General features: G+C 49.6%; 1 protein-coding gene across 1 annotated transcript in view; it reads left to right on the plus strand.

Annotated features, from left to right (window-relative positions):
* Window positions 1–22,455, plus strand: part of ITGA9 (integrin subunit alpha 9) — a 327,700-nt gene that overhangs the window by 161,252 nt on the left and 143,993 nt on the right. The window contains exons 16-17 of the mRNA XM_055137107.1: window positions 2,048–2,197; window positions 11,961–12,037. Coding sequence (XP_054993082.1) covers window positions 2,048–2,197; window positions 11,961–12,037 — 227 coding nt within the window. The remainder of the gene's footprint in view (window positions 1–2,047; window positions 2,198–11,960; window positions 12,038–22,455) is intronic.

Consider the following 22,455-nt stretch of genomic DNA (forward strand, 5'->3'; position numbering starts at 1 on the left):
TATACTTACAGGTCAAACATGTACTGATGATTTATCATGAGGAAATTTATTTTATGTGATGATCACATTCAGTTATGGCACATCTCTCCACCCCTGTCCCCCCAGCCCCTAGTTGGGGACCAGGACCCATGTCTCCAGGAGCTAGATGAGCCCAGAGAAGAGGTTTTCGACCTTTTCCCACCTGCTGACCGGCTCCGGTCAGTCTCCATGCTGGTCCGCAGCCCAGCAGGAAGAGATAACTGTGATGGACTGGTGGTCCTCACCTTGCCTTGCCTGCAGAATCTGCTCTAGGCAACTCCACGCCCCAAGACAGCCTGAGGTAACACAGGGTTCCATGACCCACGACACTGGGGATGGTCCTGCTCTTTCTTTCTTGGAGGGAAATGCAGCAAAAACCCACCCAAGGAACCTGAATAAAACCCCCCTTAACTTTGTTTTACCTCGTTCCTGCTCCCCGACTTACTTGATCACAGACCATTTTGTTTTCTATTTACCTGTCCCTGCCCACTGCACCCCACGGAAATGAGGTTCACAGAGCCCTTCCTGAGACTATGCTGCTAGTCTGGCCATGCTTGTGAAAGTGGCCTGGTGTCCGGACATGGGTCAGAGGAGTGTGGAGCACTCCGTGCCCACCTCCTGAAGAACACGCTGGCGGGGCTGCTTCCTGCCTACCCTTATCTTGCCTGCAGCACTAACCCTCAGGACTGGGAATGGGTGCTGGGTCCCAGGACCCAGTGACAGCCTGTGAAGAAGGGTCCAGAACTCCAGAGTTGGGGCTGCAGATAGAGTACAGCAGGGTAGAGGCTTACCTTGCACATGGCTGATCCCGGTTCAATCCCAGACACCACCTGTATTTCCTCTCACCTTGCCAGGAGTAATCCCTGAGCAAAGCCTTGTTAGAACCAATCTCCCCTGCTCCCAAAAAAGAAGAAATTAGAATTCCAGGGTTGATGAGATGGGTTCAGAGTCCTTCTCAGCCTTGAGCACTTGGCTCTGTGTGCTGTGAAGAGGGAGAAGCTTGGGGATCCTCTCTCACCGAGCCTGGGACAGCAGCTCTTTGTTCCCAGCCCATGCCTTTGCCTGTGTGACTGTCAGCCTGTCACCTCCCTCCCTCCGAGTCTCACAGCCCTTGGGTTCCAAAGAAAAGGACATATGTAAGAGTCACTCTTCCAGGGTCAGAGTAATGGAACAGCATATAAGATGCATGCCTTGCACACGGCTGACTCGGGTTCAATCCCAGGCACCGCATATGGTTTCCTGAGCCCCACCAGGAATAATCCTTGAGCGCAGAGCCTGGAGTCAATCCTGAACCCCACCAGGTGTGACCTTAAAACAAACAACAACAACAGCAAAAAGAGTCATTCTTTCTTTTTTTTTTTCTTTTTGGGTCACACCCGACGATGCTCAGGGGTTACTCCTGGCTCTGCACTTAGGAATTACCCCTGGCAGTGCTCAGGGGACCATATGGGATGCTGGGAATTGAACCCAGGTTGGCCGCATGCAAGGCAAATGCCCTACCTGCTGTGCTATCACTCCAGCCCCAAGAGTCATTCTTTCATCCCTGGCTCCAACGTCCACCAGTTCTGGACCCTCCGTGTCTTTCTCTCTGTGGCTCTGACTCACAGTCCATGACACTCAATGCAAAGGAAGTGCCGTGGGGAGGGGGTGCAGACTCGGGATCGAGTGCGAAGGGTTAGCTCACGCCGAGTGAGGCTTCCCACCCGCCCGCCAGCTGGCTTGTGAGAATATTTGGGAGATGAGTAAGTTAATTCCTTCCAGATGTTGAAAGGAAGATGATTTAGCACCAGGCCAGGTAGAGTCAAAAGCCCCCTGCTCGTTAACAGAGTGACCTTGGACAAGACATTAACGGCTCTCGGCCTCGGTTACCTCATCGGAAATGGGGGAAATCATAAAATCCTCCCCCGGTGGGGTGGGGTGAGGTGGAGAGGGGGCCATGCATGGGGACAGGCCCCGTCCTCTGCAGCGCCGTGCGCCCCACGCGTCAGCCCAACCACGCCACGGCTCATGTGCTCATTTGTTGTTCCAGCGGCGGGTGCAGGACGTCATCAGCCCCATCGTGTTTGAAGCTGCCTACAGCCTGGGAGAGCATGTGACCAGCAAGGAGGAGAGGGAGCTGCCGGCCCTGACCCCCGTGCTCCGCTGGAAGAAGGGGCAGAAGATCGCCCAGAAGAATCAGGTCAGCCCCGTACAGCTCACAGCTGGAACCCTCCGGCCTGGTGGCATAGATGGCGGAAATAATGGCCAGAGAGAGAGAGAGAGAGAGAGAGAGAGAGAGCGCTGGAGACTCAGGCTGCCTGCTGTGGGAGGCCATGGCTTTCTTCTGGACCCCTCATTCCTCATTTGCAAAATGATGAATTATGTGATGGGTTGTGTGTGCAGTGTGTGAGGGGGAACGGAGCAGGAGGAGGAACTTCAACAGAATGGAGGCTCTCCCCTGTCACATAGAAAGGGAAAATGCCTTTGAGGGTGTGACCTAGCTGTGCAGCCCCTGGCCATGTCCCCCATTCCGGGACTGTCTTAGACTGGCCCTGAGTAGGTGCCCAGTGAAGGTTGCATTGGTGGGGGCGAAGAATGGCTGGTTGAATTAGAACTGACCAATGCCCACCTCCCTGGAGCCTGAACACTGATCATGCCAGGAGACACTGCTGACAAGGGTGAGGGTTGGGGGCAGCAGTGTGTGTGTGTGTGTGTGTGTGTGTGTGTGTGTGGAGGGGGGCTTTGGAGCAGCATGGGTGCTGCTTTGCAAGGCTGTGCAGCAGAGCTGGGGGTGGCAGTGGGTGTCTGCACCCTGTTGGCTGCTCCACGGGAAACAGGCAGGTGATATGGGCTCCTGAGGCAGCTTAAAATCTTGGCTCCCACACCAACATCACCACAGAGGCAGGGCCCTGGGTGAGGTTAGGAAGAACAGTTTTGGGGGGATAACTCAACCTCCTGTGTGAGGGTGGGGGCCATGCCGTGCAACCCTCCAAGCTCTCTGGCTCTCTAAGCTTTGGGGGACATGTATAGATTAGTGTCAACAGAGGCACTGAAAAGCGTTGAGGGTCCTGGATGTCTTGTAAGTAGTGAGATTCTTACTGGGGCAGCCCCAATTTCTCCCCTAGTTTCTACTCTTCTGTTCTTCCGTCAAGTCTGAGATGGGGACTTGGCTCACGTGGCCGAACAAGGCTGCCTTCTGCAGGGAGGTTAAGGAAGGAGGCTGAACAAGGCTGTGGTCTCAACTGGTATCCAGCCCTGGCTCAAGTCTGCAGCATAAAAGTATGACCCATAGCTGTCCCTTCTCTGAGGTACTTCTAGGGTGCATTGGAGGACGGTGTCCACTCAGCATGGGCAGTGCCTTGCAGCAGAGGCCCAAGCAGTTATCAGCCACTGCATGAGCTGTGGGCAGGAGAGGGCTCCAGGCAGGCCAACTGCCCACTCCACAAATATGGACAACACTTTATCTGTGTCCACTCATTGGATGCTTGTTTGGGGTTTAAACATGAACTCTTCCAACCACCATGAATAGTCTGAAGGGGTCAGGCTGGCCCATGGGTCACTGCTGCCTGGAGGAGACTCCAGCTGAGTGAAGGAGACTTGGGACGGGGGTAGGGGGGACATGCTGGGCGCAAAGTGGGTGGGTGAAACAGAAGGACTGGCCTATGGGCTGGGGTGGGGGGAAGCGTGAGGAGGGAAGGGGCAGAGGGGAAAGATGAGGGGAAGAGGTGGGGCTGAAAGCTGGTAAGTTCCACACAGGCTGAGAGGAAGTTGGTATCATCTCCAGACAGTGACAAAGGACACAGGTCAGCCTGGGCACTCCATAGGGCAGCCCGGGGAAAGTCAGGGAGGCAGAGAAATGGGAGTTAAAATGCTGTTCTGGTCACTTCCTGTCCAAGATGGCAACTGTGCACCAAGATTCATGTCTGTGCCCAGGATCTCATGGCAGTGATTGGAAAATAATAGTGAATAATAGTGGTGAGACCCTGGGAAGAGGCATTCACTGCTAAGGAGACCAGCGGGGTGAGCCAAGGAGACAGAAGGATGTAGGGGTGGGGGGAGAAGAGCCTTGCTCTGACAGATGCCAGGGAAGCAGTATGCTCTCTGGAGCAGTGTCCCAGCTGAGGCAGCCGGGCAGCTGCTTCCCCTCATGGGCCTCACTTCCTGGGGCCTCTGGAGCCTCCAGTATAAGAGCTGACAACCCTTCCCATCATCCGCCCAGACACATCCACAGATTTTCCAGTCTGCCCTTTTACTTATTCTGAAATGGGAATGGAAAACCAAGGAAACCTGATATTAAGGGGAAATGTGGTACATGGAGGGGGAAAAAGGGGTCAAAATAAACCAAGAAGAATGACTTAGAAAATAAATCATTCAGGGAGTAGAAGTTATTGCAAACCTTTAGAAACCACCTTAAAAGCCATGTAATAAATATAGGAGTTCGGGGCCAGATTGATGGTACAGCGGGTACTGCCTTGTATGTGGCCGACCCAGATTCCATTCCTGGCATCCCATATGGTTCCCCAAGTCCTGCCAGGAGAGATCCCTGAGTGCAGAGCCAGGAGTAAGCTCTGAGCACTTCCAGGTGTGGCTCCGAAAACAAACTGAATAAATATAAGGAGTATGATGGCTGTATTTCATCCATTAGAAATGGTTGGGATTTTTTCTTTAACAGAAGGAATCAGGGAAGAAGAAAAGGTTCTTGAAAATAGCAGGATAGTTGCTTCCACATTTAGTGGAAAGATAAGAAGAGTCTAATGAGAAACCACCGGTCAGCAACATGGGCAGCTAACAGAAAAGGAAATTAAAGAATTGATCCTCACGGTCCCCCACTGGAGTGGCAAGAAGGTCAGAAAAAGAAAACAGAGGAAATGGAAAATAAGGAGAGATAGCAGAATATAATTTCCAAGAGTTAGAGACATTAATTTTGGGGGTGGTACTTAGGAGGCTCTGGGGATTCCCAGTCAACTAGGTTGCCAACCATGTTTGCAGTCAAAACAAAGGCCTTTGTGGTACTGTGGGTTACCTGGGACACACCCAGTGGTGCCTGAGTTACCATGCAGTACTGCAACTGAATTGGAGTTGGCCTCTTGCAGACAGGACATGCACCATAAGGGCTGGCGAAAGAGCACAGGAAGTATGTGTATATATGATATATGCCTTGACTCCCATACTATATCTGTGGCCTTGCTTTATTTTTTAAATCTAAAGGATTCACCAGGTTACAAGCGAGCCAAATTGAAAATGTGCTAGATCCATCATTTTGAAATATCACTAATCCTGAGGCTTATGGAAAGTCTAAACACTTTCCAACAGGGAGTACTATAAGTGGGGGGTTCTTTATCAGCTTCTGATAGAAATAGAGTCATAACAAATAGGGGTCCTTATCAGCTTGAGACCTGGGGTATGGTGAGAGAGGAGTTCAGTGTTCCTAGAGAAAGAGATTTTGAAACGAAAATTTATACTTAACCTAGCGTTCAAGTATGAGATCATAATACTTCTCGGATAAGCAAGGACCCAGGAAGTTGCTCTGCAAATAACCCTTTTATGGAGCTGCGTATGCCAACAAAGAAGGGCGACAACCAGAAGGAGCAAGATGTAGAGGGGAAGGACCTGTGGAACAAAGACCTAGAGCTGTGCAGACAGTTTACAAAACGATCGGCCAGTTGAGAACTTTGAAAAGAACAATGTGAGTAGTAGACAGAATGCCAAGAAAGCAGCAAATATGCAGGATATGGTTTCAGTGTGTTAGAGAATAAAGGCCATCACTAACTCCTAGAAAAGTAGAAATAAGATCAGTCTGTCTTAGTTAGAATATAACAGAAGTTGGAACCAGAGAGATAGTACAGGGGTTACGGCTATACTCTGGTTCCATCCCCAACACCCAACACCACGTATGTGCCCTCTCCCGCCCCCCACCAAGCGCTGCTCAGAGTGACTGCCTGGCACAGAGCCAGGAGTAAGCCCTGAGCACCACCCGTGTGACCCCCACCCAAGTATAAAAATTTAGATATCATGATATTTTGAGCAAATATATGAGTCCAAGAGAAGTGCTCTTGACTACAAATATTTCCCCTTAAGGCAAAGTTCAGTGTCCAGAAGTTTGACTTTGCACCTGCAGAGAGGACTCTGTGATAGATGTAGCTATAGTAACATTAGTGCTGTTCACTGGTTTCCCACGTGTATCAATTCAGAGCTGAGGTAGGAATATAAAGTGTGGATGTCACTACTTTGGACTGTTGAGAGGTAAAACTAGAATTACAGAAATTCTCTGAGTATCTTATTATTTTCACCTAGTAAGACAAGCAATACTGTGAAACTCACTACCAATAAGTCACTTAATTATTTAAAGTTGCAGAGGGCATCAGTAGATCAGTGTGTCTTACTGTGGTCACTAGACTAGTCACATCAGCCTCTCTGGGGATGCTACTTGGAAGCACAATCTTAGGACCCATTCCCAAGCCACAAATCAGAAACTCCCGGGGTGGGCCGAGCAGTCTGTAGTTGACAAGCTGGCCAGGTGATTCTGAGGCAGTGCATGATGGAGAAGCATCACCTTGCCTCTCAAAATCAGGGAGGCAGAGGAGAGAGAACTGTTGTATAAGAGATAAATTCTTGTGTAGTAAGGCATGAGTCCATTAAGGTACTGTCTAGGTCAGATAAATCAAGAAGTAGTCATATCAGGGGCCACAGAGATAGTGCAGGGGTAAAGGCATCTGCCGTGTATGCGGCCAAACCCAACTTAATCTCTGGCATTACATGGTCCCTCAAGCACCCCAGGATGTGGCTCTGCTCACCCTCAACCCCACTGCCCAAGCACCACATTTGGGCATGGGTGATTCCCCAGCAGCACCACGTTTTAATCTGCTGGCATTAGCCCACTGGTCCAGTTGGCTGAGAATCTCTGGGAGGGGCCCCTGGGCACCCAGAACACTGCTTTGGATCCCCCTCCAAAAGAAGAAAGAACCAAGGCATCGGATCAGCATGTCGTACCGAAATAATCATCTCAAGAAACATACGTGGACAAAGGCAGAAGCGCCTGCTCATGGGGAACAGGGCTCAGTCTAGGGAGGTGTATGGCAGCAGTTGTTACTGTTTGAAACATATGACTCTGTGGTTCAAATTAAAATGAAAGAAAAATATTGTTCTTAGATAGAAACGCCTGTCCAGGAGCCTGAGAAAATTCTGGGAGAATAAACTTTGCTTACTCTCCTTTTCCCGGTTATGAAGAAAATAAATAAAAAGATAATTTAATGATCTTTCTCCATGTGTCTCCCAGATGTTGGCTCATTTGGCAGGGAAGAAAGATTAGGAGCTCTAAGCCCCCTCCAGGAAGCAGAGCTGATTTTTAACCTTTGTGTGCCGATATGAAAGTTGCACAGACCATCGGACTGCTCTGGCCGGAAGATGAGGAGGAAGGAACACATGGGAGCACTTTAAGTCATGTTGTCAGGCAAAATCACAAGAGAACCTCTTCAGTGCCTTAGTCTCATCAGCTTAAAGGCCCAAGCACAGGCTGGCACATAGAAAGGTGCAAGGGGTGAATTAAGTCATGGAGGTCGTTGATACACCCTCTGGATGGTCTAGGAAGGCTGCACACACAGTGAATGGAGTCCAGAGACAGAGACAGGAGCAGGGTGCAAACAGGTTTCCTGTCGGGTGTGAGGTGCCTCACAGTAAATGGGAGTCAGAGTGGGTTACAGGCTGGAGACCCAGTTCCCCTCTGCTGTAGGGGAACAGCCTGGGGAGACAGTGGGTCCTGGGGTGGCTGTGAAGGGGAGCTGTGGGGTTGCCTCTGATGCTCTTTTTTGGGGGCTATTTGATCATCATTGGCAAATAAAAAAGAGCCCAACTTGTTTTATTCATTATTTATTGTTTTACAGTATTTAAAAGGACTATAAACCCAAGACCAATTCAGTAAATGATGCGAGAATGTGTGTGAGAGTGAGACTGTGTATCTGAGAGAGTGTGTATGTGTGTGAATGTGACAGTGTGTGTATGTGTGAGAGACTGTGAGACATTATGTGTGAGTGTGGGAGAGAATGCATGAGAGTATACATGTGTGAGAGTATGTCTGTGTAGGAGAGAGTGTGTATGTGTGAATATGAGAGAGTGTATGTGTGTGAGTGTGAGTGTATAAGAGTATATTGAGTATGATAGAGTATGTGAGAATGTGCATGTGTGTTTGAGAGTGTGTATGTGCATATGTGTGAGAGTATGTGTGTGAGGGCGTGTGTATGTAAAAGTGTATATGTATGTAAGAGAGTGTGTGGGTGAGTGTGTATGTAAGTATGAGAGAAAGTGTGTATGTGTGTGAGTGAGAAAGAGAGTGTGTGTGTGAATATGTGACTACAGAGGCCAAGTCCAACTAAGAGGACAAGTTGGAGAAAGGAAGAATGGGCCAGAACCTTACAGACAGAGTAGGATTTGAGCACTCGGGGTTTGAAGGGTGTGACTGGGGGCTAGAGCTGGGAGGGGGGTTGGTATGCTGTGTGTCTTCCAGGGACTGGACATAAGGTGAGGGCGGATAGGGTCATTTTTTTCAAAGAGATGAACCCTGTTCCAGAGCATAAGAACTCCCAAGATCAGTGTAGTCACTCCAGAACATCATGCTGATCTTTTGATTCCCTGCTCTCTCCCCATTTTGGCATTTGCAGAATTCTTGCCGAAACCAAGGCTTTACCAGGACTTAGCGTATGTAGCCCACTTTTGTTCATACCATTACCCATATCAGCCATTGGGCTTGAAAGAGTCCAATAATCAGCTGCTGAGTAGCAAACCACTCCAAGACTAACTGGTTTTAGCAACAGCAGAGAGTTGTGAATTTGGAATTTGGCAGGACTGGGTTGAGAAGTGCATCCCTGATCCACACAGTGTCAGCAGAGGCAGCTCAGTGAGGCGGAAGATACATTTTTGTGACATCATGCTAAAAGGGCCAGAATGAGGTGCTGGCCATCATGTTCTCTGCTCTGAGCCTTGCCCAGGCAAGCTTGGGCTTGCTCGAGACACAGTAGCTGCATCCAGGGACACCTGTTTCAAGAGAGCTTGGGGGCGGCTGGATTGCATTTAAAGACCCAGTCTTGGAAGCCACAAAGGACCCCTTTGCTGCACAAGTCACAAATTCATGCATATTCACGGGGAAACACTAACTCACCTCTCTCCGGGAGAGGTCATGGTGGAAAGGGCACAGTGGGAGACATGATGCTCAGTGTAGGGGAAAGTACAGTTGTCTACCCAGAGGTAAATGCCCTTGCCTGGTTCCCTGCTCATCTTCTTCCCAAGCTCATTCGGGAAGCCTCGCAGGGTTCACTCCTGTGCCGTGTCATTCACCTTTCCAGTCTACAGCAGGGCGTGGTGCCTAAAACTAAACCAAAACTAAACCAGCACATTATTTGCAGAGTATGCCTATGGCTGAAAGGTGATCTGAATTAATAGGAGAGTCTCTGATGCTGTTTTTGTTTGATAAATGGAATAATTTGTAGGCTCATGTTATATTTTCTCACCCTAGTTTGTGCATAATTGTAGCTGACCAGAGTAAACACTTACATGGTATCTGTGTGTGTGTGTAGTATGCGTGTGTGTGTATGTGTGTGTATGTGTGTGTGTGTGTGTGTGTGAGAGAGAGAGAGAGAGAGAAAGTCAGTCAATAATCGCCTTTGTTGAGTGGAAACCCAGCAGCATTAGAGGGCAAAATGCAAAGCTAGAAATAAGTAACATCTACACAGCTGCCTTCCCTGTGGAGGATGGTTTTAAAATAGAAGACAAACATTATATATAGAATGATAAAATTTAATTTATTACCACCAAGATGGACAGAAGGAGGAGGATGTACATGGAACTGCAGTTGACATAGGGGCTTAGCGTATGTGTATATGAGGGGGACGGTGGCTCAGAAATCTGACTTTGATTTGCACCATGAAGGGTGAGAGTATTTGTGTTTGGGTCACCTGGAAGGAAGAATGTGATGGGTGTCACCACCTTGAGGCAGGGGAGTCACCAGAGAGCCAGTGACAGGGGTGAGCAAGGCAGGAGTAGATCTCTCTGGATGTTGTTTATAGGGTGAGGTCAGGTCACCTCACCTCCCACAGCTGGAAGTCAGATGCTTTGCCCATGAAGTAAGGAAGACAAGGAGAAGGAGGAACCCATCACCAAGGCCAGAGTGGGATTTGGGGGGACCCTGAAGCTTATATAATTAGGGGTGGAAATGCTCATGAAGAAATAACGATCAAGTTATGAACACAAAGTTAGGGGGCCAGGTCATGTCAATGGGGAACCCTGAGACTTAGGTTACATTAGCTGGGTGCTTAAGCCACCATTGGCACTGACCTCATTCATTGCCTCAGAGAGTCATCTATTTCCTGAGCTATTCAGTCACACACCCTCTTCTTCCTGTTTCCTCCTTGGCTGAAATGGTCAGTAATGCCCAAATGTTTTAAAAGTTAGTTCCCTCCTAGGCTCCTGACATCTCCACAAGAACAAGGGAGCCTCCCCTTTATGCCCATGATTCCATGGGTTTGCCCCTCACAAGCAAGGCAGATCATGTTGGCAGGGACAGTGGGTCCTTTCGGAAAGGTGGCACGGGAACATAAATTTCCATAGACCAGATTACTCTGTCTGTCCAAGTCTTTACTCTCTGTTGGCTGGCAACTATACAGTACTCACTGGCACCCTGAGTACTGTCTGGGCTGTCCCATAGGAGGCTGGTCTGGAACTGTGCTGTGTTCTGTCGGGGAAAAAACTCACACACATGAGAAGTGACAACAAGGTCAGGCATGTTCTCAGTGGTATGATGTATGGCTTGTGTGTGTAAGACCCTAGGCTCCATCCCTGCCACACACACACACACACACACACCACACATGCACACACACACACACAGATAGTTTAATTGTACACAAATTACAATTGAAAATGGCAGCAGGCTCCTCTCTCCAAATCATCACTGAACACTTGCCTTTCATTCAACTGTCCCTGGTTCTGTCCCTTGGCACTGCTTGAAGCAGCCCCCAAGGATGAAGCTGGCAATAGACCCTGAGCAGGGCAGGACCACCAGGACTGGCCCAGGGAAAAAGGAAAAAGCCTCACTAAAATGATTCATGTCCCCAAGCAGGAGTGAATGGTCTCAGTAAGACCAGAGCACAGGAAACGGGGTGTCATAGACTAGGACTCCCCTGAGTTATTGAGACCAGATTCAGGGAGGGCTGACAGACTTGCTGTGCATTTCAGTGGAAAACTGTCATTCTTCCCAAATGGCCACTCTCAAGTCCCTGGACACCCTCCACAGATTGGCCCAACTCAAGCATACCCTACCCACCCCTTTCTGGAAAGATAGGGTTTGAGCACCCCAAATGTCAGGCCCCAACACTGGCTTTTGACTCTGGGGTCTTATTAGAAGGACACCTAGCCCCTCTGAAGTGCTCACTGTCCCTCCATGACATGGGAAAGTGTTTCTTGTCAGCCCCCAAGGCCTGGGATCTCATGAGCTAACTGCCTTGGTTTTTCCTCTTGAACTAAAAATGACCATGTCGTCCTGTCACTCAGGCAGAGCCCATTACAAGTAGAGGTTTTTCTGCTTCTCCTTGTTCTCCTTACTCTATGGACAAAGCATCTGTCTGACTTCCGGCTGTGAGAGGTGAGGTGACCTGAACCCACCTTATGGACACCATCCAGTAAGATCTGAAAGAACAGACAAAGAGAAATGACCAGGCCTTTGCAGGTCAGTCGAGAAAGAATTCTAGGAATTCTTTCTTCATCTGAACCATTCACCACTGAGGGACTTTAAGACGTTCTCGGAAGAAAGGCAGAAAGAACAGCTGCTGTGTACACTTCTTAGAACCCCGGGACTCAGAAGCACTTCAGTGATTCCACTCAGGACTCCTGCTGATTTAGAAGACAGTCATTGCTATTCTTTTTGCTTCATTACCGTTAGATCTTGTTTGAGCCTTCCTGTTGCATCTCTCTAACAGACGGTGTTTGAAAGAAATTGCCATTCTGAGGACTGTGCAGCCGACCTGCAGCTCCGAGGTCAACTGCTGCTGTCTGGGTGAGTCCATGCTGCTTTCACCACTGTGTTCTGGTGAACCCCAAAACCTGAGTGTGTATAGCATCCCCACTACAGAAGGTGAATACAACTAATGAGCCATAATGTTTCACATTTTCAAAAGCTGCGTTATATGATTTGCGTGGTGCTGGAGATTGAACCCAGAGCCTCATACATGCTTGTCATGTGCACTATCACTGACCCACAGCACCACCCTATAAGAGAGTTTTAACAGTGATCATTTGGAGCTGGGCAATAGTACAGCAGGTAGGGCGTTTGCCTTTACATGCAGCCAACCCAGGTTCGACCCCCAGCATGCCATCTGGTTCCTTGAGCAGGATTAATTCCTGAGTGCAGAGCCAGGAGTAACCCAGAGCATCGCCAGGTGTGGTCCCAAAACCAACAGACAAAGCTTTACTCTTACACTGCTATGGGGGAGCGGGGAAGAGTTCGGTTTGGTTTGGGTTTGGAATTCTTACCTCTCACAAATCAGCTAATGTGTTTCTGTGAGTATCTGTATTGAGGAGGAGGGACAGGGAAGTGGGGGAGAAAATGTCATATTTACTCACTGTGTTAACTGAATCACGTAAAATTGCCAATATTTAATAAGCCGTTTGAGGAGATTTCATATGATTTCACCTTAGGAGAGACAGGAAAGGGCTCTTGCCCTTCTGCTTTTCCACACGGTATAACTGCAACATCCGTTCTCAAAACCAGCGGTGCTTCTGTGGCAGGAGCGAGGGTGAGGAGGAGGCCGGGCCTGATGTGTGGGCACAGACAGTCTCTCTATTGTCCTCAGGTTTCCTGGCTCGGTGGGTGTGTGTCCCCGGGGCAAAGGTGACCACACGGAGGCCTGCTGTTTCCTCTTTGCCAGCCTTTGATTGCAGACTTCTCTCAGGTGCCAGTGCTGCTCACGCAACCACATTTCAGAGAATGATTTCCTTTCGAGACAAAGTCCTCTGAAAGATTGTTCTAGCTTTGGGGCCAGAAAGCCCCTCCAGGCACAGCTCAATAATAAGCTTCAGTCTTGAAAGCTGTTTCCTCAGAGGCAGTCCTGAGTCCCTTCCTTTAACGGTGAGAGTTCCGTTTGAGTGGAGTGATAGAAAGAGTCCATCCTGTGTGTGCTGAAAGTAGACTAAGGACAAAACATGATGGCCTCTCAGTATCTGTATTGCAAACCATGATGCCCAAGTAGAGAGATAGTAAGAAGGAAAGTGTCTGCCTCAGAGGCAGGGAGTGGGAGGGGGTGGGGGTAGCAGGAGGGATAGTGGGAACATTGGTGGTGGAAAATGCACACTGGTGCAGGGGTGGGTATTCGATCGTTGTATGACTGAAAGTCAATCATGAAAGCTTTGTAACTGTCTCACGGTGAAGGAAGAAAGAAAGAAAGAAAGAAAGAAAGAAAGAAAGAAAGAAAGAAAGAAAGAAAGAAAGAAAGAAAGAAAGAAAGAAAGAAAGAAAGAAAGAAAGAAAGAAAGAAAGAAAGAAAGAGAGAAAGAGAGAAAGAAAGAGAGAGAGAGAGAAAAAGAAAGAAAGAAAGAAAGAAAGAAAGAAAGAAAGAAAGAAAGAAAGAAAGAAAGAAAGAAAGAAAGAAAGAAAGAAAGAGAGAGAAAGAGAGAAAGAAAGAGAGAGAGAGAAAAAGAAAGAAAGAAAGAAAGAAAGAAAGAAAGAAAGAAAGAAAGAAAGAAAGAAAGAAAGAAAGAAAGAAAGAAAGAAAGAAAGAAAGAAAGAAAGAAAGAAAGAAAGAAAGAAAAGAGAGAGGGAGGGAGGGAGGGAGGGAGGAAGGAAGGAAGGAAGGAAGGAAGGAAGGAAGGAAGGAAGGAAGGAAGGAAGGAAGGAAGGAAGGAAGGAAGGAAGGAAGGAAGGAAAATAACACATCCCTAACTACAACTATGCCAAATAGTATAAACTTTCTTATCTAAGGAAAGAAATGATAACATTATTTTGCTTCGTTTTCTTCGGAGGCCACACTTGAAGGTGTTCGGGGCTTACTCCTGGCTTTGTGCTCAGGGATCACTCCTGATAAGGCTTAGAGGACTGTAAGGGGTTTAAGGGATAGAACCTGGGTTGACCATGTGCTAGGCAAGTGGCCTACCTGTTGTACTATTGTTCTGGCCCCAGGAATACTAACATTCTTTTGGGTTTATTTCGGGGAACAGTGGATAACCTCTTACCCTATGCATACATCTCTCTCCAAAGTACTTAAATATTAATTAGCATTACTTTTCACTTTTATTAATTTTTTTTGCTCTTGGGGGTACACCTGGTAGTGCTTAGGACTTACTCTTGGCTCTATGTTCAAGCACCACTCCTGGCAGGATTCATGAGACCAAATGGGATGCCAGGGGTCAAACTTGGATCATCCCTGTGCAAGGAAAGTGCCCTATCTTCTGTCTCTCTGGCCCCCATAATTAGCATTACTTTTGCTGAGAACAAGAGTGGTCGATTAAAGGAGCAAGCTTGGAAATTTTATGAAGCTTAGAAAATTACTGCAAGTATACAGAGTGGATCTTGGAATTACTTAACATACATAGGAAAGTCTTCCTGGGATTATTAGAGAAACCTATTCTCAGGAAGATTCATAAATTATCAGGTCACTCATTTTAATTTTGAACAGGTCATCTAAAGAGTGTCCTAGGGAAAATGTAATGAAGCAAAAGTACATGGATTTGTTTTCTCTGGAGACAGATTATAAATATGGGAAGTTTATTTTGGATCAAGGAAAAGTTTGTGCAGTGGGATGATATTCACTTGCTTCAAGGTGAAATATTGGGCAGGAAAGTCCATGTGTCACAGTTCTTGCTGGTCAGACCATCCTTGCTGAATTGTGCTTTTCATGCTGGAGTTTTTGGGTTTTTTTTTTCTTTTTGGGTCACACCCAGCGATGCACAGGGGTTACTCCTGGCTCATGCACTCAGGAATTACTCCTGGCGGTGCTCGGGGGACCATATGGGATCCTGGGAATTGAATCCCGGTCGGCCGTGTGCAAGGCAAATGCCTTACCTGCTGTGCTGTCACTCTAGCCCCATGCTGGAGTTTCACACAAAACTCCAGATGTGGTTAGTGAGAAGCTCGTGCTCACTGCCTCTGCCACCCCAGCCTGGCTCCCTAGGCCCACTCTCCAGTGCTCAGTAATCCATAATGTGAGAGCTGGTGTGTCAACCACAACACAGAATTCTCTATGTATCAGCTGCTTGCATGCGCATGCGCGCACACACACACAGACACAGACACACACACTGCATAATCAGCCACTTCAAAATCCAATTGTAGTCATGTATTTTCCTGGATCTGCAATCTGTAATCACCTGAGGACCGGCTGGTCTGGCTGGATTTGGTTGGATTCTGGCTAACTCACTGAATGCATTTGCGTTCAGGAGAGGGGGTAGCCCCATCCTGGCTAGCCTCCACCATCCTAACTCAGCCCATCTTTGGAAACTTTGATTGTTCAGCAGGACCTACTGGACTGGTCTGGGGCCTCTTCTTCCCATGAGAAGGTCAGGGCGCAGAGGGTAGGCATGGCCATGCATTCTTCCTCAGGCCTCGGCCAAAGCTGGGGCACACCTAGCTCAGACTTATGCTGTGGGTACAGCTAAGTCCCATGACCAAGATGAGGTTAAAGATAGCAGTGTCCCCTCTGCTTCCTAGAAGAAGTTCAAGGTTACACAGCCAAGGGCATGGGTGACTGTGGGGCCATGGGTACCAGAAGCAGGAATGCAGCCTCCTACATAAAGAATGCTCAGAGTCCTTGAAACCAAGAGTAGACCCCTCCTTACGATGAGCTTTTTTCGCCAGGAGCGCCCTCCACCCCCAGCCCCTCATCTGTCAAATTAGCCTTTTTGGCTCAATCCACTGTTCAACCTTCATTATACTCTGTGGCCTATAGTTTTCCTGAAAGGAGCCACCAGAGAAACATTGATTGGTAATTGAATACATCGCAATACAAAGCCAAACCCAGGGTTTCATGGCCATTGGCTTCGCCCCAACCTTGGAGAGAGTTCAGCCAGGCACAAAGTAAGCAAGGACACACTCGACTGCGGTGAGGGCCGAGACTCAAAGTGGGTTGACAGTGGCTTATGAGGCTTCCAGCAGAAACAGGCTGCTTTGGCTGTCATTTCATTCTCTTGGTTTGTTGTTGTTTGGAACCGGGTACACATGCCATTATTGTTTCATTCACCGGTACTGGACACCAGGCTGCACAACGGAGCAGTATATGGGCGCCCCTCTCCAGATATGCCCAGGGTGGGTGGGATGGGGCAGCAGATGCAGCAATGGTGCACCTCCTGGTCAGCGCAAGGGAGGAGGGGGCTGGGGCCTTTCAGGGCTGTGGAACAGCTTCCAGGGAGGGTATCAGGCCTGCCGGGAAGGCGAAACCCAAGAGCATAGGTGGAGACAGGATCCCCCTGGGCATCTTCACTCTGGAGAGAAGGGATGCTCAGCAGAAATAGTGAGAGAATGAGAAGCTGGATTTGACAGGTCTCTGAGTTGGGGCTCCTCCCTGAAGCTGGGAGAAGTCTGTGTTCAGAGCTGTATGAGTGCAGCTAAGCCCGCATAGGAAGACAGCGAAAGGCAGAAGCTCCGGGCCTGGGGCGTCTGTTCCACCCAGTGGCAGCGTGTTCCAGCTGGAATTCCTTAGCTGCTGCTCTCCCAGCCACCTCTCTTCCCACAGCCCTGGGCATGTCCGCAGAGCAGGGCCCCCACATCCCGGCATGGGTGCACCCTCGGCAGGCCTGGACTTTGGGGGCATTGTTTTGTATTGATCCCCCACAGGATGTTTTCCCCTAGGCTCCCAAAGGCACTTGGCATGGAGCCGCTTTCCATGCTGTCGTGAGAAGTTTGTTCTCCTGTGAGTGGTGACTGAAAAGTTGAAGCCAAAGGTAGTCGAGGAAGATGATGGGGTTGGGAGAGAGTACAACCCTGGGCTCTGTCCCTAGCACCATGTGGCCTCTTGGGCACCACCAGAAATGACTCTGGAGGCCCCCTAGTATCCCTGGGGTAGCTTGGATAATCTCTGGCCACACAGAACCTGGGTTAGCCTGGTGTCCTTGAGCCTTTGCATTAAACTACAGGTCCAGTTGTCTGAGAGACCACCGCTTCAAATAGAGAAATGCTCCCTGCCAAACCAGCGGTCAATGCAGTATAAATTGCTGTGACAGGAAATAGCCTCTCACCCTCCAGCTGAGGAGCCATCTTAGGCTGACAGAGCGCGGGAAGGCATCTGGGCGTCCAGGGTCATGCCATGTGGCCAGGGGCCAAACGGGGAAATGCTCTCTGGGGTTGGGACTCATGAGTGATTTTGGTTTTTTTTTCTCCAGAGAGTAAGAATTCTGACAGAATTCTGCTGTCTCCTAAAATAATCAACCCTGCGATTTTGAACCTATGCTTTCCCATGGTCTCAAGAACGGCTCCAAAATAAACCCATTCCAAAATGTCCAGGAATAGGGCTGAGGCTGTTTCTGTTAAACAGGATTGAAAATTCCATTTTTAATAAGATGCAACTATGTTTTGTTTTGTCTGTCTGAATAGCGACAGGACCTAAGAAAACATCGCATGTGGTTAAAACACAGACGATGGCAGTTGAGCCAATATGCATATATATTTGATGCATCCCATAGGAGGCCAATGGAACGTTCCAGTGCCTTTTGGCTGGCCAATTCCAATAGTGAAAGAACTCTTAAGGGCAGTGGGCAGACACAGTGGAATACTTGTGAAGTTACAGGAGCCATTGAGTGACCACGTATAATGGCCCTATGGTTACAGCCCTAGAAATGCTGTGATTATGGTAAGGATGGTTGAGAAATGCATTTCCCGAAGCCCTTGGCTGTGAGGTGGAGAGCTCCGTGTATGAAAGACCAGCCTTCAGGCAGAGGGTAGCTGCACCTGAGAGCTGGAGATTAAAGCCAAGTATTCTCAAGAGTGGCACTGTGGCCTGAATTGGCGCATGGTGGTGGAAAGAACCGTCTTGCACCAGGAAGGGGTAGAGAGCTCTGTTGCTTCTGCACACACTGGGCACTGGGTCCCCGCAGATGCCTCAGTTTCTGTAAGCTCCACCCTAGTGTCTCTCCAGAGCATGGCCTTTGGCAAGGTGTCTGGCATCTTTATACCTGTGCCCTTGTCGCTAGAATGGGAGGCGTGGGGGTGGGAGTGGGGAGATAATAACAACACCAACAATACCCAGGGAAGTTCCGAGTATTGAATCTGTTGATACATAGTTCAGCGCTTCCACAGGTGTTAGGCACAGGGAAAGCTTTAGCAGAAGAGAGCAACCACTGGGAATTCACTGAATTCCCCCACCAACAGGACCCAGCAGAGAATTAGATATTCATTTCTTCATTCCTGCCGGTGAGGAGGGAGCACAAGACCAGGAAGAATGGGTACCTTGCTCAGGGGCTGGGAGCAGACTTATGTCTGGAACACTGATTTCCAAACCCTCTTACTTCCTGCACACTGGCCTTGGGTGCTGCCAGGATTGGGCCTTGGTTAGTTCAAGACCAGAGTTTCCAAAGCTGGGGAGCTCAGAGGAGACATTCTCCCTGTGTAAGCTCCAGCTCTGAAAGGAGGTGGGTAAGCTAGGAGAAGCTCCACCATCAAAGCGGGCATCTCTCCCTGGGCACAGAGGCGACTGGGGCTGCCTTTCTCTCTGTAGTGAGGGCACATGTCCCATTGTGCGCGTGCCGGCCCCTTACCCAGCCAGAACATTCCTAAATCCTGCAAGCTGGATTCTCTCTACTTGGTCTTAAGTGTGAGCTTGTGGCAGGCATAGAATCCATGTGACAGAGTCCCCACCACCCAAAGATCCTTATTATTTTATAAAGTTAGGTGAGTGAGTGGGACCCCTCGGAGAGCCCGGCAAGCTACCGAGAGTGTCTCACCCACATGGCAGAGCCTGGCAAGCTACCCGTGGCATGTTCACTGTCACTGTCATCCCATTGCTCATCGATTTGCTCAAGCAGGCACGAGTAATGTCTCCATGGTGAGACTTGTTACTGATTTTGGCATATCGAATTTGCCACGAGTAGCTTATCAGGCTCTGCCATGCGGGTGAGATACTCTCGGTAGCTTGCCAGGCTCTCTGAGAGGGGCAGAGGAATTGAACCCAGGTCAGTGGCGTGCAAGGTGAACGCCCTACCCGCTGAGCTATCGCTCCAGCCCATGGTATATTCAATATGCCAAAAACAGTAACAAGTCTCACAATGGAGATGTTACTGGTGTCCACTCAGGCAAATTGATGAGCAATGGGATGACAGTGAAACAGTGACAGGTGAGTGGGAGCTGATCACAAACCAGAAAACAGTTGCCCTGAGCCAGTATTAGTCACAGGCTAGATTTTTCTGCTTTCCTTTTGTGTCTGCCCAGGCTCAAAGTGGGGATGGGGAAAATGCAGAAGCAGTTCATGGATCAGGGACAGCTGACTCTGGCTGCCACTGCCTGGGGACTCCTGTGGCTCCAAGGACAAGCGTTGTTTCCATAGCCTTGTCTAGAGCGACGAAGAGCTACACGGAACGGTGCTTTTGGGACGTGGGCTGAGATTCACATTCCTGTCCCTGAGTAAGCCTCTGCCCTTGCTCTGACGGGGGAGACATCCTCACCGGAGAAGCGCGTGACTCCCACTTTGCAGGAGGCACACATCGAGGATGATTTCAAAGCGCAGGCATCTCTCTAATGGGAACACGTGGGCAGAGGGAGGGAGTTATCTTCGGAGCAAGGCCAGTGCAGGCACATGCAGACACTGGGATGGGAGCAGACAGAGGGGCAGTGTCTTCTGCCAAGGAGCGAGTCCCATGGTGCCAGTTGATGCATCGATGCAACAGCTTACTGACACAGCACCAGGAGTGGAGGGAACCAGCACCTGTGCCCAGTGGAAGGGATCAAGAGAGTAATTGCTCTGTGCCGAGCAAGCGGACACATGGCAGGATTTAGCCATGGTTCTAGTTCTGCTTCTGCGTGATTGTGATTTCTGCATAGGAGTTTCCTCCCCCTCATATGAGCTCGAGTTCCGAAGCAGACCCCGGGCCAGGTTTTGAGTGTCCATCATTTATCTGAGAAATGCTGGCAGCAAGGGTGAGGGAGCAAAGCAGTCTCATAGGAACAGGGGCCCACCAGAACCCCAGCGAGCCACTTCCCTCTCACTGGCAAGTCACCTTTGTTTAGTTCCTGACTCTGCCCCAGCTTCTCATCTTGGCTTGACTGTTCAGATCAGTACCTGACATGCCTCACCTTAAGGGCCTCTCCTGGAGCTCTGTGGCCATTTGGGGGTGACTGGACACCTCTGTGGTGATGGGGCACTGTTCCCACAGTCCCTCTCTCTGGGGTCTCGACCGCTAGCGCTGCCGGTCCACAAGGGTGAAAAGGTTGAGAAGCACTCATCTGTCGCCTTGGTTCTCACTGCCAGTCCATGGAGCCGTATGCAGGACAGACGCTGGGCCACCCGGGCAGAAGATGAAAGGACCTCGTGGTTGGTGTCTTCATGCTGGTTCTTGGAACTGTTGCGTTTCTTGGTGCAGAGTCGGAAACTGATAGACAGCCAGTTGACTTGTCTGAGGTCAAAAAGAAGAAAGCTCCGTGACCAAAGCAGGAAGAACACCTGGCGGGCAGTTCCTGAGTCTCAGTCCAGTGGTGTGGCCCTTCGCCCCGTGGACAGTCTTTAAATAGCACGGCCTGCCTCCTGCTCGCACAGCGCCTGGCTGTGGCCCAGCTGGAAATGACCTTAGGAAATCCCTTCCCGTCTCCGGGAGGATCTGATTTGTAGTTTCCTAAATAGCTTTCCAGCCTCCAAGTAGGACTGGGGAAGGGGACAAGGTGGCCACCACCTCAGGAACTGAATGTTTTCTTTTCTTCTTTTTTGGGGAAAAGAGCTGAGGCCCCCACCACACGGACACACACACACACACACACACACACACACACACACACACACACACACCAGTGGTGTGGGAGACTGTATGGTTTCAGACACAGTCTCCCAGAGCTCTTGCACGCCAAACGTGAGCTCAGAGCTCTGACCCTTGAGCCATCCCTGTGGCCCTGACTGTTTTCCTTTGCTGGGCCAACTCCATGGCTGGAAGGGCAGGATTGCTGCCTTGACTGGGAGGGGTAGAAATCAAGCCAAACCAATCTCGGTTTGGGCCACAGCCCACCCGCTCAGGCAGACACTGGCTGAGATTTTCCATTGGGATGTTAAGAGGAGGGGGGCATCTGTGGGGGACAGACTGAGGAATCACCTGGTGACAAGCACTACAGAGGCCGGAACTGAGCTCCAGGTCCCTGTCTGTCCCCCAAGCCCTGGGAAACTTGAGTCTATGTCCTAGCTATGCCCTAACCAAGTTTCACATTTTCTGGTCCTGTCCTTGGCTCCCAAACAGAGCCAGGCCATGGAAGGTCTCTGTAGAAGCTTCTTCCCAGCGGGGTCAAAATGGCTCGACACTGGGGAGGCTGGACATCTCGCTTCTCTCATGTCTAGAGTCCGGAGCAGGCAGTACGCGCTGTTTCTCTGCTGAGTTGGTGTCATTTGTTCTACATGACTGTGCGGTTGGTCTCCGTCCACTAGGATGAAACTCGCCCCTCCCGGAGCTGCCCTGAGGAGCCAGATTCCAGAATGCTCACTTGCTTTATTTCCTGAAGTCAGTCTCTCCCCCTCCCCCGCACGGTTGTCCTCACATGGCCTGGCACACATCACTGCCAGGGTGCCGGCAGGTCACCTAGGGCGACCTCGGGCGGCCTGCTCACTGTGCACAGATGGCAACCCAAGGAGAGTTGCAGCTGAGGCAGGATGGTCCTTTCTCCTGGTTGAACCTAAGGTGGCAGATTTGGGTAGAACCCAGCGGCCCAGGATCCACGGTACAGTGGAAGTGAGAGGGAAGGCACCATGTCCAAAATGTCTGAATTTTATAAGCCTGACTCCAGATGATTCAAAAACGATGAGGCTGGGTGGATGCTCCTGGTGCCAGGCCTCCCGCTGTGAGTGTTGCTGTTGGAGACAGACTGGTGCCCTTCCTGCTCTCACCAGTGGTGACAGGGCCACGGCTCTGCTAAGAGATTACGCCCACCTGAGAGCTCTCAGCCAATAACTAAGTGATTTGGGAGCAAAGGCTGGTATCTGCTTGCTGCTGTTTGACCCTAGACCCCCACTCAACAGCCCCACGAATATCATACTTTACAAAATAATCATGGCAGATTTGATGCCAATCAAATCAAATTCTTTTTTTTTCCAGAAAAGTAAGTGCAACCATTATGTGATGCTTACCTTTCCCCGCCAATTGTGCTGGTATTGCTTAAAAATTACTTCTTACTGTACTGTCTTTAGCGCAAAATTAGGGTACACAAAGGCACTTGGATACATTGAAATCAGATAATCCAAATCAATGCAAATCATTTCAGCTCAGTGAACATTTTTCTGGTCAGAAAAAGAAAGTTAACACTGT

The sequence above is a fragment of the Sorex araneus genome, chromosome 4 (genome assembly GCF_027595985.1).
Source record: "Sorex araneus isolate mSorAra2 chromosome 4, mSorAra2.pri, whole genome shotgun sequence".
NCBI lineage: Eukaryota > Metazoa > Chordata > Mammalia > Eulipotyphla > Soricidae > Sorex > Sorex araneus.